At 39.6% G+C, this 18,140-nt stretch overlaps 1 protein-coding gene across 6 annotated transcripts in view; it reads left to right on the forward strand.

Moving 5' to 3' along the window:
* Nucleotides 1-16,426, forward strand: part of NPL (N-acetylneuraminate pyruvate lyase) — a 40,276-nt gene extending 23,850 nt beyond the window's left edge. For 5 of the 6 annotated variants that reach the window (XM_017848072.1, XM_017848075.1, XM_017848074.1 and 2 more), the window contains 7 exons: nt 1,740-1,815; nt 3,683-3,775; nt 5,507-5,655; nt 5,783-5,829; nt 9,396-9,480; nt 11,828-11,867; nt 14,763-16,426. In XM_017848072.1, the coding sequence (XP_017703561.1) occupies nt 1,740-1,815; nt 3,683-3,775; nt 5,507-5,655; nt 5,783-5,829; nt 9,396-9,480; nt 11,828-11,867; nt 14,763-14,947 (675 nt within the window). In that variant the 3' untranslated portion in view covers nt 14,948-16,426. The remainder of the gene's footprint in view (nt 1-1,739; nt 1,816-3,682; nt 3,776-5,506; nt 5,656-5,782; nt 5,830-9,395; nt 9,481-11,827; nt 11,868-14,762) is intronic. The other variant, XM_017848076.1, reaches the window with a different exon arrangement.
* The last annotated feature ends 1,714 nt before the right edge of the window (nt 16,427-18,140 follow it).

Raw genomic sequence — 18,140 nt, forward strand, 5'->3', positions numbered from 1 at the left:
CCTGTAACCCCAGCTACTCAGGAGGCTGAGGCAGGAGAATTGCTTGAACCCAGGAGGCGGAGGTTGCAGTGAGCTGAGGTCGTGCCATTGTACTCCAGTCTGGGCAACAGAGCAAGACTCCATCTCAAAAAAAAAAAAAAAAAAAAAAAGCACAAAGATGTTCAAAATTGTTTATCAGAAAGCCCTGTACCTGGACTGCTACAAATTAACCAAGTTTCCAGAACTTAGATATATGACTTTTTCTGGCCCAGCTTCTTCTGAATGGGTTTTGCTTGTTTTGGCTATTTGGATTTAGAAATGGGATGTGTAATATACTTGCAAAAAATTGCAATTTAGTGCTTTAGGCAAGATGCAAAGGAAGATCTATCATTAGCCATAATAAGTGTGGAATCAGAATTTAGAGACTTGAATTATTCCTCTTACATTTGATTTGCTTCTCTTACAAAAGGTTTTTCAACTAAGGCAGTATGGTGTAGGGTATATTTTTTTTTTTATCTTTTCAATTGCTTCTTTTCCAATGTATAATACAAATTTTAAAATATCATGTAATGATATGAATGACAGTATCATCCATTGGGCTGAACACCCAAATAGTATAGAAGTAATCTTGGAATGAATAATCCTCTGGAATAGGGATAATCTCCTGGTACAGGGGTAGTCTTGCCAAAGAGACAATAACATTGGCATCTTCTTAGCCATAACTCTTTATTGGATGATGCTTGAATGGACATTGCCATCAACTCTCTTAGGTGTTTCCTCTTTCCTTGCTTTCAGCTAAGGTTACTCTTCTGCTCTTTTTCTAAACAGAGTACTAATCAAATGATTTAAATATATCACATTCTGATCCTGTGTTAATGAAATTATTCCCAGTGCCTTAATTTGGCTATATCCCAGTCTTCTCCTTTTAACTATTCTAGTTTACTTCTGCAGAAAGATAATCACGTCTATTAGATATAGATATTACAAGTCAAAGTCTCAGAAGGAAGCCCTTTTCCCTTTTTAGAGAGTAGGGCATGTTCCGAAACAACCAACAAGCGTCTGCTGGTTCCTTGCTATGTGCCAGGCACCATGATTGACCTGGACTCAAGGGTAAGCAAGATCTGAGCCCTGCCCTGAGGGACTTACACTCTAGTTGGAGGACAGTCACCATACACAACTGCCTTACAACCTGGTAGGTTTAGGTATTTTACTTGAAATAGATACATAGTGTTATAAGGGTCCAGCAAGAGGAAATGTTACTTTTTTCTGGAGGAATTTGAGAAAATATCAGAAATATGGGGCAAAGTATCTTCTGTGATGTATATAATCTTTTCCTTTTCAGCGTGTCTCAACTGCATTCCCAATCTAATATAAATTTTTAAATATGACTGTCACGTCATTGGACAGAAGAGACAGTATCAGCAATGGGCTAAACAGAAGAGAAATTACATCAGCAGATATCTCGAGTAACAGTTACAACTTATCAAAATGAACCACTTACGTCTCCTTAGCAAGGTTTTTTGTACTGACAAAATATGAAGTATAAGATTAAGTGCACAGCTCACCTTCATCAAGGAGCTCTACTTTGCGACCAGGGATTTTCCTGGCAATGACATTCATTAAATTTGGTTAATTTTCCCACTCTCCAGTGGTACATCAGTTGGCAAATTTGAAGAGCTTGTTACTGATCTTAGTATCTAAGCTATAGGTGACTGTAGTAAATCACTTGTTCCAATATGGTCTTCTTTCTTCCTTTAAAGGCCCAACATGCAGCAGAAATAGGAGCTGATGGCATCGCTGTCATTGCACCATTCTTCCTCAAGCCATGGACCAAAGGTAAGTAGATAGGCCTGAATGCATGGCAGCTCACATGGTCCACTTCTTGCCTCCATTCAAAATGGTTATATTTAGTTTGTGAAAGTAAAGCACTATAGATTGGAGGCTTAAAGTTGCAATGGTACAGTGGTTCTCTGAAATATTTGCTCTCCCTGGATCCTTAAAATACTTCAGTTCTTTTTTCCAGTAATCGATCTGATTGGGTCATCTGCTGAGCCCCGGTTGATGGATAGATGCCTATGTTTGGGTCAAGTGTCTGCTCCTGGACCAGTGAGTTGCATAGGGTGTCAGTCACATGGCAAAGCATGGGACCATTTTTCTTAGAAGAATATAAGTGATGGGCATTTTGAGACTACACATCCTATTCAAGGTTGAGTGAATGATGAATTTTAAGAGATTTCACAGAAATATTCATTGCCTTCCAAAATACAAAAGTATTGCTTTCTCTTTCTCTATTGTCTTCTCTGTGGAAACTATTTATGGTGTCTAAGTATACCAAGTCTTTTAATCCTTTTGATTAGCAAAAAAAGAAGTATAAATTTTAGAAAGATAAAACAGACACTATTTGCCTACATGATTAAATAAATCCATAATTAAATGCATAATAGGTCTAAATCGTCATGAAATATCACCTATTATGGATACATAGAAAATAATTCATGTAAGTAAGCAATTTAATATTTATATATTGTGAGTTTAAAATGAACATTTTTAAAGTTTTTAAAATTTTTTAAATTGTTCTTTAGAGATGAGGTCTTGCTTTATTGCCCAGGCTGGAGTACAGTGGCATGATCATAGCTCACTGCAGCCTCGAACTCCTGGGCTCAAGCAACCCTCCTCCATTGGCCTCTCAAGTAGCTGGAACTTACAGGCACGTACCACCATGCCAAGCTAATTTTTAAAGTAATTTTTGTAGGGACGAGATGTTGGTATGTTGCCTAAGATGATCTTGAATTCTTGGCCTTTATCCTCCTGCCTAAGCCTCCCAAAGTGCTGGGATTACAGGCATGAGCCACTGTGTCCAGCCCAACATTTAAAAATTTTTTCACATGGCTTTACAAATTTTACATGAATGTATTTCCTAAAAGGAAAATAATGTATACATAATAATTTGTCAGAAATATTATCATAGACTGAATACACATCATAACAGTATTCGGATGACGTATATAAAATTCTCCTGTTACCCAGTGGCATCCAAAGCATTGGAGTGCTGCTGGACCTATCATCTGCAGTAGCGTTGCAGGCGAAGCTCACATGAGATGATGCAGGAAACGCCACTTCCTCAGCAAACCAGAGTGTGCTCTCTTTTGTTGTATCTGGATTTCTCCCCAAAGGGAAAAGTACCAAATTTTGCTGGAATTCTTGCAAAATGTGCCACTGTTCTTGCAAAATGTGCCACTACTCCTATAACTTCCCTCTTGAAGCAGATATTGTTTATCTTTTTGTTACAGGGTTTTCTCAATTAAAATCTTATTATTGTCCTATAGTAGTCTCTGTTGTTTACTGTCCACACTTAGCCTTTTTGGAGTAAGAAGACAAGAGTCTCATGTGATGGACTTATGTTTTTCATCATCATCTCTTAATATATGGGAAGGTTTTCATCAATTTTTTAATAGAGTTTAGTATGGTAGGAGAATAATCATCTTATTTTGGGCTTTCTACAGAAGGAAAATAAAACTTGAAGGAAGTGAGTTGCAAAAACATTGCAGTAGCAGTAGCAGGGATGGTAAGAGTGGCTGAGAATTTGAGGCTTCTGAGAAACATGGTTGCGTTTCATCAGATGATTCGTTTTTTTTTTTTTTTACCAGGGAAAGCCACTGTTTTACACCTGTTCTCACCATGACTGTTCCTGCTGTTCTTTCAGATATCCTGATTAATTTCCTAAAGGAAGTGGCTGCTGCCGCCCCTGCCCTGCCATTTTATTACTATCACATTCCTGCCTTGACAGGGGTAAAGAGTAAGTACTGCTTCTTTTGATATTTCTTTCCTTCCAACTCTCACATTTTACCCTATCATGCTGAGAAACTCCACTCCATCCCACCCTACCCCATGCCACAAAAGCACACCACCATTGACTGGGCAGTTCCAGTTGCTTCTAAATGTCACTCTAAAGTCCCAGGCCTTATCAATCATTCACACTGCTGTGTAATGGAAGTTGTTAGGTATGAAAGGAAATCTGATCTCTGGGCACTTGTAGCACATACCTTTCGTCTTTACCACACACACCTCTTCTTCTTATTGAGAAGACATGAGTCTGTAAGCCTCACTAGGAGAGGAGTGTGTCTACCTTGAACCTATTGTATTCTTAGTGCCTATAGCACATAGGAAAGTCCTCTGATCTCTTCTGACTTCTCTTCTAGCTTTTCTTTTGTTATTACTGTATTTCTCCAGAGAGAAGAGTTTTATAATTAGCTGAAATTTCTTAGATTATTTTAAAAATCCCACTCTTTTCTAAATTCCATTAGAGGAAAAATGGAGGCTGTACTTTATAAACATTCTGAAGGGAAAAAAAAAACAAAACTGCTTTTCCTGTTCTCTACTTTCATACTTAGCACTCAACGCAAAACATTTTACCTCTGGCCACCAAAATGCGTGTGGGCATTTCTCCCCACCAACAACCAATTCTTCATCAGAGACGAACTGGGTGTCCTCTAATTGGATTCAGTTCTGACACTGGCTACTGGAGTTAGCATTGAATCCCACAGGTTAAGGGCTTAGTCCCACAGTACTGCCCCCACTTCAATGCCAGTCTCAAGTCCCAGGTTGTGGCCTGTACTTCCTAGCAGCTGGCTATAAATCAGGGTTCCAATTACCTCCTCCTTGGGTTCAATTAATGTGCTACAGCAGTTCGCAGAACTCAAAGAAACACTTTACTTACTATTGCTCATTTATTACAAAGGAAACAGATAACCAGAAGAAGAGATGCATAGGGTAATATATGTGTGAAGGGGCATGGAGTTTCATGCCCTCTCTGAACAAGCCATCCTCCAGGCACCTTCATGTGTTCAGCAACACAGAGTCCCTGTCCTTTTGAGTTTTTATGGGGTCTTCATTATGTAGGCATGATTGAGTACATCATCGGCCATGGGTGATCAACTCAATCTTTAGCCCCGCTCTCCTCCCCAGAGGCCAAGCGTGTGACTGAAAGTTCCAACCCTCCTAAGTACATAGTTGGTTCCCCTGGCAACCAGCCCTCATCCTGAGGCTATCTAGGAGATCTAGTCATCAGTAAACTTCGTAGCATACAGAAATACACATATCACTTTGGAGATTCCAAGGGGTTTAGGAGATTTGTGTCAGATGCTCCTATCTCTCAGGAAGTTACAAAGGTCTTGGGAGCTCTGTGTCAGGAATAAGGGTCAAAGACCAAGTGTTAGAATAAAATACTCTCCTAGCACCCCTGTCTACAAGGGTTTTAGGTACTTTGTCTCAGGAACCAGGGACTAAGACCAAATATATATTTACACTTCACAAATATCCATCTACTGCCTTCAAGGAATGGGAAGTTTAGGATTATAATTGGACAAGTACATAGGAGCTGCTAGTCAGGGAGAAGTGATTATTCCTAGTCTGCAGTCAGTTCTGGCTGACAGCAGCTTGTGGCAGCTCACTGCAGATACGTGGCACTATATGAGATGTTATTTCCTGGAGATGTGCAGATTGATGAGGTACTTGTTATTTTGAGCAGTTCGTGCTGAGGAGTTGTTGGATGGGATTCAGGATAAGATCCCCACCTTCCGAGGGCTGAAATTCAGTGATACAGATCTCTTAGACTTCGGGCAGTGTGTTGACCAGAATCGCCAGCAACAGTTTGCTTTCCTTTTTGGGGTGGATGAGGTAAGTCACCCCCTAGCATGTTGCAGCAGGTCAGTTCCCTCCAAAACAATTTGTGTAGCTATTTATATAGTAGCATCTCTTTTCTTTCTCTTTTTTATAAAAGTGAATATTCTTTGTTTCTGATTAGCAACTGCTGAGTGCTCTGGTGATGGGAGCAACTGGAGCAGTGGGCAGGTAAGCATGGCTCATTTTTTCACAATGATTATAAAGTCCCCCATAAAGGTATTCATCACCAAAGTAGCTGTATTTCTTTTTTGTTGTTGTTGTTGTTGAGACAGAATCTTGCTCAGCTGCCCAGGCTGCAGTGCAGTGATGTGATCTCGGCTCACTGCAAGCTCCACCTCCCGAGTTCATGCCATTCTTCTGCCTCAGCCTCCCGAGTTGCTGGGACTACAGGCGCCCACCACCATGCCTGGCTAATTTTTTGTATTTTTTTAGTAGAGACGGGGTTTCACGGCATTAGCCAGGATGGTCTCGATCTCCTGATCTCGTGATCCGCGCACCTCGGCCTCCCAAAGTGCTGGGATTACAGGCATGAGCCACCGCGCCTGGCCCAAGTAGCTGTATTTCTTACATTTGTATCCTTTCTAATAGAAGTTTCCTTTCTTTTCCACATTCTTCCAGTGAAAGGGATTAAATAGTGCTTAGTTGTTTGTTAGAAATTCAGTCATTGGGCTGGGCATGGTGGCTCACACCTGTAATCCCAGCACTTTGGGAGGCCAAGGTAGGCAGATCACTTGAGGTCAGGAGTTCGAAACCAGCCTGGCCAACATGGTGAAACCCCCTCTCTACTAAAACTTTTAAAAAATGGGCCGGATGCAGTGACTCATGCCTGTAATCCCAACACTTTGGGAGGCTGAGGCAGGTGGATCACGAGGTCACCAGTTTGAGATCAGCCTGGTGAAACCCTGTCTCTAGTAAAAATACAAAAATTAGCTGCCTGTAATCCCAGCTACTTGGGAGGCTGAGGCAGGAGAATTGCTTGAAACTGGAAGGCGGAGGTTGCAGTGAGCTGAGATCACACCACTGCACTCTAGCCTGGGCAACAAGAGCGAAACTCTGTCTAAAAAAAAAAAAAAAGAAGCCAGATATGGTGGCAGGCACCTGTGATCCCAGCTACTTGGGAGCTGAGGCATGAGAATCACTTGAACCCAGGAGACAGAGGTTGCAGTGAGCTGAGATCAAGCCACTGCACTCCAGCCTGGGTGACAGAGCAAGACTCCATCTCAAAAAAAAGAAAAAGGATAAAAAAGAAATTCAGTCATTGTTTAGAAGCATCTGTTGCAGTCAGAGGTGAGACACATGAGCACATGAATTGAGGACATGCACAGGGCCTAGACCTTAGCGGGAACTGACGCTTAGTGCTATAGACCCTGGTGACCAGTGTCTCAAGGATGGACTCACACTTTGTGAGTTCTATCTTTGTCAGAAGTTATTTGGTTACAAGTAACAGAAACCCATTTAAACTACCTTATGTACAAGAAGATACGTTATTATAAAATTCTGGGAAACCACATAGAGCCCAAGAGGAGGATGTAAAACCAGGCCTCAGAGAAGATGAAAGCCAAGAACTGCAGAATCTCAACACCCAAGGCAGATTATCTTCCATATGTGGTTTTTTGGAGAGACCACCACTGTATCTTTCTGCACATCTCTTTATTTCTCTTCTCTCTCTCTGTATCCAAATGGGCTTTCTCTGCTTCAGCATGCACATGGCCAATTATGGCTGCCCAAGCGTGGCATTTTGGGACATCATTAGATAGCACTGCCTAGGCAAGTGTCCATGTCAGGTCCAACCAGAATCATGTGGCCCAATGCCTACTTAGCAAAAGACAGGCAATTCAATTAGCATGTCCACTGCACATGTTAACTTAATTCATTAGAATATGTTTCCAAGCAGATTGAATTAAATGTTTGCATTAACTGAAAGGTACCAGGGGAGCAAAATAACATTTATAACACGTCTTGGTGAGCCTGGCTGTGAGGAAGAGTGACTGAGTTGAATAATATAAATGGCTTGTTCACCAAGCCAAGATGGCCTATGACAGCCATTGTAACTACAGGGCTATTTCTACTGAGGAAATTTGAATGTTGTATTTGCTGACCACATGTGTTAATTCATTCTCACATTGTTATAAAGAAATAACTGAGAAATGTATAAGAAAAGAGGTTTAATTGGCTCACAGTTCTGCAGGCTGTGCAGGAAGCATGGTAGCATGTGCTTGGCTTCTGAAGGAAACTTTCAGTCATGGTGGAAGGCTAAGCAGGCACATCTTACGTGGCCAGAGCAGGAGGGAGGAAGTGAGGTGGCACACACTTTTAAATAACTGGATCTCACGAGAACTCACTATCGTGACAATGGCACAAAGGGGGATATGTTAAACCATGAGAAACTGCCCTTGTGATCCAGTCACCTCCCACCAGGCCCCACCTCTAGCACTGGGGATTACATTTCAACCTGAGATTTGGGCAGGGACACAGATCCAAACCGTATCACCATTAAACCTTTTTCCGCCTGGAAAGTCTTACTTTTTTGGCTCCTGCTTTTTGGCCTCCATACTAAGCATTTTAATTCTGTCAACATAATCTATAAGGCAAGTACATTTGGTTAAACTTCATTTCTCCCTAGCTATAATCACCTTTCTGTCTAACCAAGGATAAGCCTAAGACCACTGGGATTCAAATTTTAGTATTCTGAAGCTCCTCAGACATTGTTCTTCCTCACTGTATTACCAGAAGATAACGTGAGCTTCACATTCCTGGAATTCCTTGCTGTTGACCCCGGTTCTATATATATAAGTCCAACAACATTTCTGTTATTGGTACATCAAGATAAATACATATTCTGATACCGACTTACTATGGGAGAAGCCATTTGAATTTAAAGAACTTGGGGAAATATCCTTATTATGAGTTTCTATAACCTTTTACCTTGCCGGTTTCTCTAAGAATTCAGTGATTTATTTAAGATATTTATCTTTATAGGTAGAGTTGGAGAGTTTTATAAGTCCACAAAAATATTTTATCAGATCAAATAACTATTCTCACCTTCATTTTTGTTGAATTGTTATAGAAGACAACATGAAGCAATGGAAAGTTTTTGTGGAAACTCTGAAGCCCTTCTTTAATCAAAATAAAAACCAGGCCTACCTTGCAGGGTTTTACAAGGATTAGACATGATTTATGTCAAGCACCTATAATATAATAGGCACTTAGTAAATGATCCCTCATTTTATTATCATTATTATTAATATTACTATCTAGAAACTAGTTTTTAAGTAATATACCCATGAGCAAGGAATATGGGTAATTTGTTAGGATTTGCCCCTGCTTTCATGGTGCTCCGTCCACCCAGTGTTTCAGCATAAGGCTTTTAGGACTCACCTCAGATGCTACATTTTATCCACAGTTCTTGTCTAGCATTGCACCTGTGTGTACCCTAGGGCAAGAGCTGGCCTCAGTCGCTTGCTAGCAAAGACACCTCCATTTTTTTTCTTTATCTTTTTTCCGCTTTTCTTCCTTTATCCCCTTTTGTCTCAATCCCTTCTCTGCAGTGCTGCTTAGTATTGCTGGAAAACTCAGAACTGAAGACAGTCTGATCCCCTAATAGATTAGGACCCAAAAACAGACTTTAGGAGGACTAGGTGTATTTTTTCCCTTTTAAACAGCAGAGGGATTTGAAGATCTGGACCTTTCCTGTTGAGTTATTGAACCTACAGTATTTGTTATTGTCTTGCCAGTACCTATAACTACCTGGGAAAAAAGACAAACCAGATGTTGGAGGCTTTTGAACGAAAGGACCTCTCTTTAGCCCTGAACTATCAGGTAAACGTTTTCTTCCCTTCCCATAAATCACAGCCTTTTTTCTTCCCCACTTGAGGATTCTTTTTCTTCTCTCTACCATGCCTGCCCTCATTATTGCCCAGCTGCCTCTTTCTTTACCTTTCTTCTGTTTTGTACTTTTTCTTGTCTAAAACCAAAGAAAGCTGTCCCCATTTTCTGTGTTCCCGACATGTCTAATCAGGACAGGACCCATACAGGGATGGCTCCTCTCTTCCTCCTAGAAAGGATCTTATTTTTACTCTATCTTCAAAGTACTTTTGTGACTATAATGGCCATAGATTTCTGGGAAAATGACCACAGGCTGTTCCCTTGAGGACATCACACCAGAGTTATCACAGAATATGAGGAAGCTATGAAGATGGTAACCTAAAATGGGGAAGGCTTCATTCAAAGTCAGGGCAGGTCAGTCTTGTTCACCCTGGAAATGTGCTGAGAACTAGAAACATCCACCAGGAAAGAAATAAGAGCCTAGTGAGTGATCCAAAGTAGATACAGGATTTGAGACAGGAAAAAAAACCCAGCAGAAGCTGATATGTTGCTGGGAAGACTCCAGAGGACATAGTGGCTGCTGTGAATGTTCCATGGAGGACAGCCTAGCCATCCAGGGAAAGAAGAGCCTCAGTTGAAGGGTGGAACAGTCTCAACAACTTGTTCTTTTTTATTTAGAGATAGGGTTTTGCTCTGTTGCCCAGGCTGGAGCTCAGTGATGTGATCATAGCTCACTGCAGCCTTGAATCCTCCTGGGCTCAAGCAGTCCTCTCGCCTCAGCCTCCTGAGTAGCTGGGACTACAGGCATGCGCCACCATGCCCAGCTAACATCTGGTTCTAACACATGGTTCTAAAGTGTAAATGGAATGAAGTGGCAGAAAGTAGGGTAGACATGAGAGCAAGACTTTTGGGGTCTGAGAGGCATGAGGATTTTCAGGATAGTATAAGTGGTTGAGAGGTGTATCCCAAGAAAATAAGTGGGAATGGAAAGACCTGACTGAAGCAAGTGGTTGGTCCTAATAAAGTTTGGCTGTGGTATCTTTCTGAACAGGACAGGCTGCCATCAGGGTATTCAGAGATTACAGATCAGAAGTACAAAGCATCCTGGGGGTTAAAGGGAGTGACCTGCAGCCCTAGCCCAGAGAGAACATGAAGAAGCAGAATCCAGAGTGGTTAATTATTCCCTACCCATAGGCCTCAAAATTGAGCCATTATAAATCTTCTTCTTCCTTAAAGTTTAAATACCATATGTAATATTCACCTTTATCTATCCTCAGACCAGCTGAAACTAAGAACAGGAACAAGGTAGGGATCTAGGAAGCTATGCCAGATCAACTAAACATTGACAAGACTTTGGTTTAGATAAGGGTAAGAAGAATGAATTGTGCATACTCTGCCATCTCCTTGCACTGATGGTTCCCGCCACCCTGCCCAGTTTCCTAGAAAAGTTATTTCTGAAAATTCTAACCTGTTCTGAGCAGAACAGGGAAATCATAGATAGAGTAGACTAAAGCAGCTATAATGTTGACCCTTCCATTCAATGGCTTCTCTTATTGGTTGATCCAGTCTCCATCTTTTTTCCCCTTTTAGTTCCACTCTAAATAAAACATCCCATTGAAAACGATGTTGGTAAGGAACTTAGTTTACCACATTCTCTGTTTCTTCTTAAGAAGGCACGTGTGAGCGAGTCTTATTTACTCAGTACATAATTTCAGTGAAGGTGGTTTCTGCTCTTAAAGAGCTTTTAGTCAAGTGAAGAAGCAGACGAAAAGTTAGGGCTAAATTGATCTCGTTCACTTTAATGTACTTAAGTGCCCTCTGTTTTATTTACATGAGTGAAATTACAACAACCTGCACCTCCAGTTCACGCCAATTCTTATGCTCATCAATTTTAGAAAACAGCATTTATGGAAGTTGAGGATCTAGAAATTGATTCCCATAAATCTTAACCTTGGCCACGTGCTCCTTAGGCATCCTGGAAGGTACCCCAGAGCTATATGTACCCGAGTTTAAAAACCACTGCACCAACTGGTAAGTTTACCTATGTAAGCTAGATGGATAAGGGGTGTGATTCCCATCTTTACTCTCTTGTAGAATTCCATCATTGAAGCTTCTTTTCTGCATGGGCCCATTCTGTAAAGCCTACATGTATGAAAAGATCTTACCTTAGCCTGGATGGATCCCAGTCATCTTCACTTGGCTATTTTTCTCCACTCTGACAGACCTTTAGTAAATGAAGGTGTGCAAACTTTTTAGGGTTTCTGTAATTTGACTTCTACATTATTTACATTGTTTACACAGTTCAATAATACTAACTATAGATATGTTTGTTCTTTTCTAGTTTTGTATCCAGAGATTTATCAACTTTGTGGTCAAACTAGGTAAGTGCCACATGTCTTCTGCTTTGTTTGCTGCTGGAGACTGTAAAGAAAATGGAATACCATCACTTTCTCTGAGGGTTCAACAAGAACTCTCTTTTAATGGTCTGCTGCAAGCAGAGTTCTGTTTCCCTTATTAGCCCTCGGGGCCAACCATATAAAACTGTGAAGTAAACCTAGTTGGAAACTCTTTGGCAGCCTTCTCCATTTTAGCACATACTTACCCCATTTTCCATTCTTTCTCTCCTAAACCGTCAGCACTCCCTCCCTTTACTTGCCTCTGCTTATTAAAATTCTACTACTGCATTGAGGTTGATTTCAGCCTAAGTGCTTGGAGGAAGGCAGTCTAAATACAGATCTTACTACGTTGTGAATGATTGACAGCTCTCCCAAGAGTATTTACAATTTAAACAGAGTTTATTAACACAAGTAAGCTTAAATGGATAGAGGTTTGGATAATATGACAAAGTAAAATTGGGGAGCAGTGGTGGGGAGAAATACAGTGAATTTGAGTAGAGAAACCTCTCCAGAGTGTCTTAAATCTCTCATAACAAATGACAAATGCCACCATCCACTCTTCTTCTGCAAGAGATTGGCCCTTGGGCCAATTGAATCTGCGTTAATGCAGGAAAATTTTAAGTTTATTTTGGCAGGCCTCCCTGCTCTCTGTCAGTGTTCTGCATAATCCTGGCAACTCCTCCCTCTCTCCCAAGCACCTCTTGTGTGTTATGCCCCTCATTCTTGTAGGGTTCTCAACCTGCTCTCTTCCTCCCTCAAGGGCATTCTGTTTGTTTTTCCACTTTCATGATTTTTGCACATTTGTGTGCCTCCAGTGCTGTGAACTACCTGTTGTTCCCTTGTTCTAAGCAATGTTTTCACAAAATTGTGGGTTTGGTGTGATAATTATTATGTTCCTAAAGCACATTAAAATAGGTATTGAACTATTAAAATTTTAGACAAACTAAAAAATTGATGTGTGCAGTAGTGCTCACTTATCTCAGGGGGATATGTTCCAAGATGACCAGTGGATGCCTGAAATTGCAGATAGTACGAAACCTTACATATACCATGTTTTTTTCCTGTACATACGTACCTATGGTGAAGTTTAATTTATAAATTAGGCATAGTAAGAGATAAACAGTAACTAATAATAAAATAGAACAATTATAACAATATACTGCAATAAAAGTTATATGACTGTGGTCAGTCTCTCTGTCTCTCAAAATATCTTATTATTTTTGGACTGCAGTTGACCACAGGTAACTGAAACCATGGAAAGTGAAACTGCAGACAAGGGAGGCCTACTGTATATTCAATCAGGCTAATATTTTCCTTCCCAATGCTCAGTTTTTACTGTAACTAAGTTAACTTAGCAAAAGAAAGTTAGTTCTTATATCTTGAATCTGAAAGCAATAGCCAGCTAAGAAAACAAATTACAGACATTTTAGAAGATGGGGATTGGGGATTATGATGGATAATTATTAGTTATGCTTTTTACATATTAACAGTGTACCTGATCTTCCATCTGCCTCTCCAATCTGAAGGCTTTGTCTTTCTTTAGTTCTGAAAAAATTCTCTGTTATCCGTAAAGAATGTTTTGACTGCATTTACTCAAATCTGTCATTCTGAAAGTCTATTAGTTGTATTTTGGATTTTCTCAATCTGTATCTCAATTTTAAAAAAAATATTTAACATATCTTTCTATGCTGTATTCTGGATTATTTCCTTAGCTCTACCTTGAAAATCGCTAATTCTTTAGCTATGTTTTCACTGTTTGATTTCCCTAAATATATATATTTTTCAATATTTCTTGTTGATTGTTTTATACTCTACCATTCTTCTTGTAGCCTATGACTTCTATTCCTCCTTTTATCTCTGAGAAGTCTCTTTCAGAATTTTCTGTCATCTACTATTAGGATGTAAGTTTTGCCATTTTTGAATGTGCTAGTTCTCATGCTGCTGCTTATCTTCATGCGCTTTGTAATTTTTAGCTTTTCAGCTCCTCTTCAGAGACCATTGTTTTCTGGGTAACCCACTGAACATTAGGTTGTAAGGTACCCTATCAAGTGGGTTTACATTTGCTTCTGCTAGGACACTGTAGTTCCACCAGTTCTAACCAGTCTTTGGGTTAATTTCTTAGTATAGTACCTATACTAAGTGTGTAACGTACATTGGGATCCAGCGTTCACCTTTGGCTCAGGCTTGAGATTTCTTTCATGAGATCGTTTCCATCCACAAGCCTAGTAGAAGTCAAGCTTTCTTCCCTATCCCCAGACCAGTGGGCTGGGTTTTTTTTATTGCTTTTCATAGAAGGCTGACTACCGGTTTTACATAGGGAGTTTAATTCCAACTTCTCACCACGCACAGATCTAAGGCTTCGTTTTCCATTGCCATCCCAGCCGTATAACACCAGCATGAAAACAGCAGCGTTGAGTCATAAGCCACCTTAAGTACTGCATTTCTCAGGGACTTCCTAAATAAGCTTAAACTAAATTTCATCCTGGCAATAAAGTCCTACCTCCTTTGATCAACAATAGTATATTCCTGAATCAGATTATCCTCAAGGGCTGTTTGGCATCAGCTTCTCCTCACCTTTCTGACCTCTTTATTCCTGACACCTTTGGCTTCTCCTTCTTGGGTTTAAGATTAACCTTGAGTCTTCGTTTTCTTTTACTGTGATCAACTTTTAAAATTTTCCAGCATTTCTATGTGTTTGAAGCAGGAAGAGGGATTTCAAATGATCGCTCATCTGTCATATTGACTAGAAATGTTCCCATCTTTTGTTTTAATCTTACCTTGTTGTAGTAGTTGCTGTTAGCATATGATCTCCTTCTTTGGGATGTTTGTGGAGAGACAGACAGTACCAGTCATGTTTCCTAATTTATTTTTCCTGTCTAGGTTTTGGAGTGTCACAGACCAAAGCCATCATGACTCTGGTCTCTGGGATTCCAATGGGCCCACCCCGGCTTCCACTGCAGAAAGCCTCCAGGGAGTTTACTGATAGTGCTGAAGCTAAACTGAAGAGCCTGGATTTCCTTTCTTTCGCTGATTTAAAGGATGGAAGCTTGGAAGCTAGCAGCTAGTGCCTCTCTATCAAATCAGGTTTTGTACCTTGAGACATAATCTACCTTAAATAGTGCATTCTTTTCTCAGGGAATTTTAGATGAACTTGAATAAACTCTCCTAGCAAATGAACTCGTGTCACATCAATCGACAAGCATTGAGGTACCTATTGTGAGCCTTAAAAAGTCTTATTTTGTGAAGGGGCAAAAACTCTAGGAGTCACAACTCTAAGTCATTCATTTCACAGATTTTTTTGTGGAGAAATTTCTGTTTATATGGATAAAATGGAATCAAGAGGAAAATTGTAATTGATTAATTCCATCTGTCTTTAGGTGCTCTCATCTCAATTTCTGGTTCCTAATCCTATTTTAAAGTTGTCTAATTTTAAACCACTATAATATGTCTTCATTTTAATAAATATTCATTTGGAATCTAGGAAAACTCTGAGCTACTGCATTTAGACAGGCACTTTAATACCAAACTATAACATGTCTCAACTATATATGACTCGAAATACACCAGCTCATCTGGTTGCTCAGTCTAACTCTAGAATGGATGCTTTTGAATTCATTTCGATGTCACCACTTTCCTCTCTTCAGAAACGTTGGGTCAGGTGAGGACTTGTTTCAGTTCCTATAACTAAGTAAAGGGCAGCTTTCTCATAACAAAGGAAAAGGTCTTCCCCAAAGATGAATTTAAGTCTCCACTTTTTGCTATACAGAAAACTCAAAGTTTCAAAGAACCAAAGGGCTCTTCCTCTAGGCACCACAATCTTCCCCTTTCTCCACTGAGAAGACTGTCTATCGTCCCACAGGACCCTAAATTACTGAAATCAAAGGCCGACTTCCTTTCTGCAGTGAGCCTAGAGGCTACTGTTACTATCCTGTCACACTTGCAACCAGTTACTTTTCTTTAGTGATAGAAGATTTGGGGAGGACCCAAAGGACTCACAGCTTTCTCTCCATACCTCCTTTTACTCTTTTCTTTCTGTGTAACATATCAACAACTGTTTAATCTCCCTTCTAACAAACCTTGATGTAAGCTTTCTGATATCAAAGTATATTGACAGTTAACCCTTACTGATTTTAAACTTGACTATCCAGTCTGTTAATTACCTAAGATTTTGTTTTCATTTCATCTCTAATTGTTTTGGTCATTGGCAGAGAAAGAGTATTTGAAATTCATATCAGTTTAGCTCCTTATTTTAATCTCTTTGAATTAAAAATAACACTTTTTCAAAATGCAAATTTGAAATTATAAGTATACTTCAATTATCTTTGCTAATCCTCTCTTTAATTAGCTAGTTAAAAGTTGTTATATTTATATATCCTCAACCCTCTTTTTGCCTTTTTAGCTGTTAATTTCCTGAAAGAAGAAAATGAGTTTTTTGTTAGTTTTTGGTTCTGAGGATGTGATATCCTTACTTAATGATACTAAAGCCAAATTTAAATTTTAAAATTAATTCTTGGGTATCCAATAAACAAAGAACTATTTTTCTATTTTTGCTTTTGTGAAGTCAGTGCTTAGAGGATTTTTAAGATGGTTAATGAGCTTTTGTGAACATAAAGGGAGATATGATTTTAAAATGACCAGGTCTGAGTTTAGCTCTGTTAACATCCAGTAGCTTAGAAATGAATACATATAGCAGTAGGCTATTAATAGTGCACTTAGCAAGTAAAATTTTGGAATACTATGAACTTATTGTTTTGTTTATAATATATTCCTAAATTGTTTTTAACATTAAAACTACAGTAATGGCATGTGAAATATTTCATTCAACACAGTACTAAAAGCTGATTTCCAGCCTCTTTGTTTCAAGATAGAAATCTGAGATCAGTCCATTGGGGATGGTTGGAGGGACAGGAGTGATTTTAGGAATTGGTTTTACTTAGGATCTCTCTTGGGTTTATTCAAAGACGTAGGAAAATGCCATGGGGGNCTATTTTCTATTTTGCTTTTGTGAAGTCAGTGCTTAGAGGATTTTAAGATGGTTAATGAGCTTTTGTGAACATAAAGGGAGATATGATTTTAAAATGACCAGGTCTGAGTTTAGCTCTGTTAACATCCAGTAGCTTAGAAATGAATACATATAGCAGTAGGCTATTAATAGTGCACTTAGCAAGTAAAATTTTGGAATACTATGAACTTATTGTTTTGTTTATAATATATTCCTAAATTGTTTTAACATTAAAACTACAGTAATGGCATGTGAAATATTTCATTCAACACAGTACTAAAAGCTGATTTCCAGCCTCTTTGTTTCAAGATAGAAATCTGAGATCAGTCCATTGGGGATGGTTGGAGGGACAGGAGTGATTTTAGGAATTGGTTTTACTTAGGATCTCTCTTGGGTTTATTCAAAGACGTAGGAAAATGCCATGGGGGTGAGGTGGCAGTAGGGTGGGGGGCAGTGGGAGTAATGTATATTTTTTCCTAGAAGGGTTATTTGCCACAACTTGAGAGAAATTTCTTCTTTCTGATCACCTGAAGGGCACGGAAAATCCAAACTCTTAGGAGGTTGATGTCTAAGGCTGGGTTGAGGGACTTTGCGTAGTGACTGCAACCCAAGCTTAGGTACCCACCTGAGCTCACCAAGGCTTTTCATACAGGGGAGATGGAGTTGGATCTACAAACCCATCAAATCAAGTAGAGGAAACAACACATCCAAGCCATTTAACCATTCCCTTATCACATGCTGGCTCAACCCTCAATTTCCTCCAGTGAAAGTAAGAGGGAAACTTGGAACCAAAATTATGCAAATAGCAGAGCTAAGCCCCAGGTAGAGGCAGAGCACTACCTCACACTTTGGGTTCCTGGGGCTGAGAAATGGCTATCTGGGTGAACAAAAAAACCCAAATCGTAGTTTCTCTGTGAACCCCCTTGGTGACTCTTAGGAAATTATTTGATATATAATACATTTTAGCATTTTAAGTTACACAACCAGAAGGAGAACCCTAAAGCATATTCTTAAGTCTTAATCACACAATTAATAAATATAATGGAATGGATTCAACAAAATACATAGAGAACTATATCCCACAGGATGTGTTACCTTTATCTGTAGACCAGTTACAGAGAGTGTTGAAGTTTTATTCCAGAGGGACCACCTAAGGAGATTATACATCAATCACACGTTCACCTCTGATATGTTTTCTCTGATATATTCTGCTAGAATGCCCTTCATGAATATCAGCGTCCCATGTTTGAGCCAGA

Source organism: Rhinopithecus bieti, unplaced genomic scaffold (assembly GCF_001698545.2).
Source record: "Rhinopithecus bieti isolate Rb0 unplaced genomic scaffold, ASM169854v2 scaffold_27006, whole genome shotgun sequence".
Classification (NCBI taxonomy): domain Eukaryota; kingdom Metazoa; phylum Chordata; class Mammalia; order Primates; family Cercopithecidae; genus Rhinopithecus; species Rhinopithecus bieti.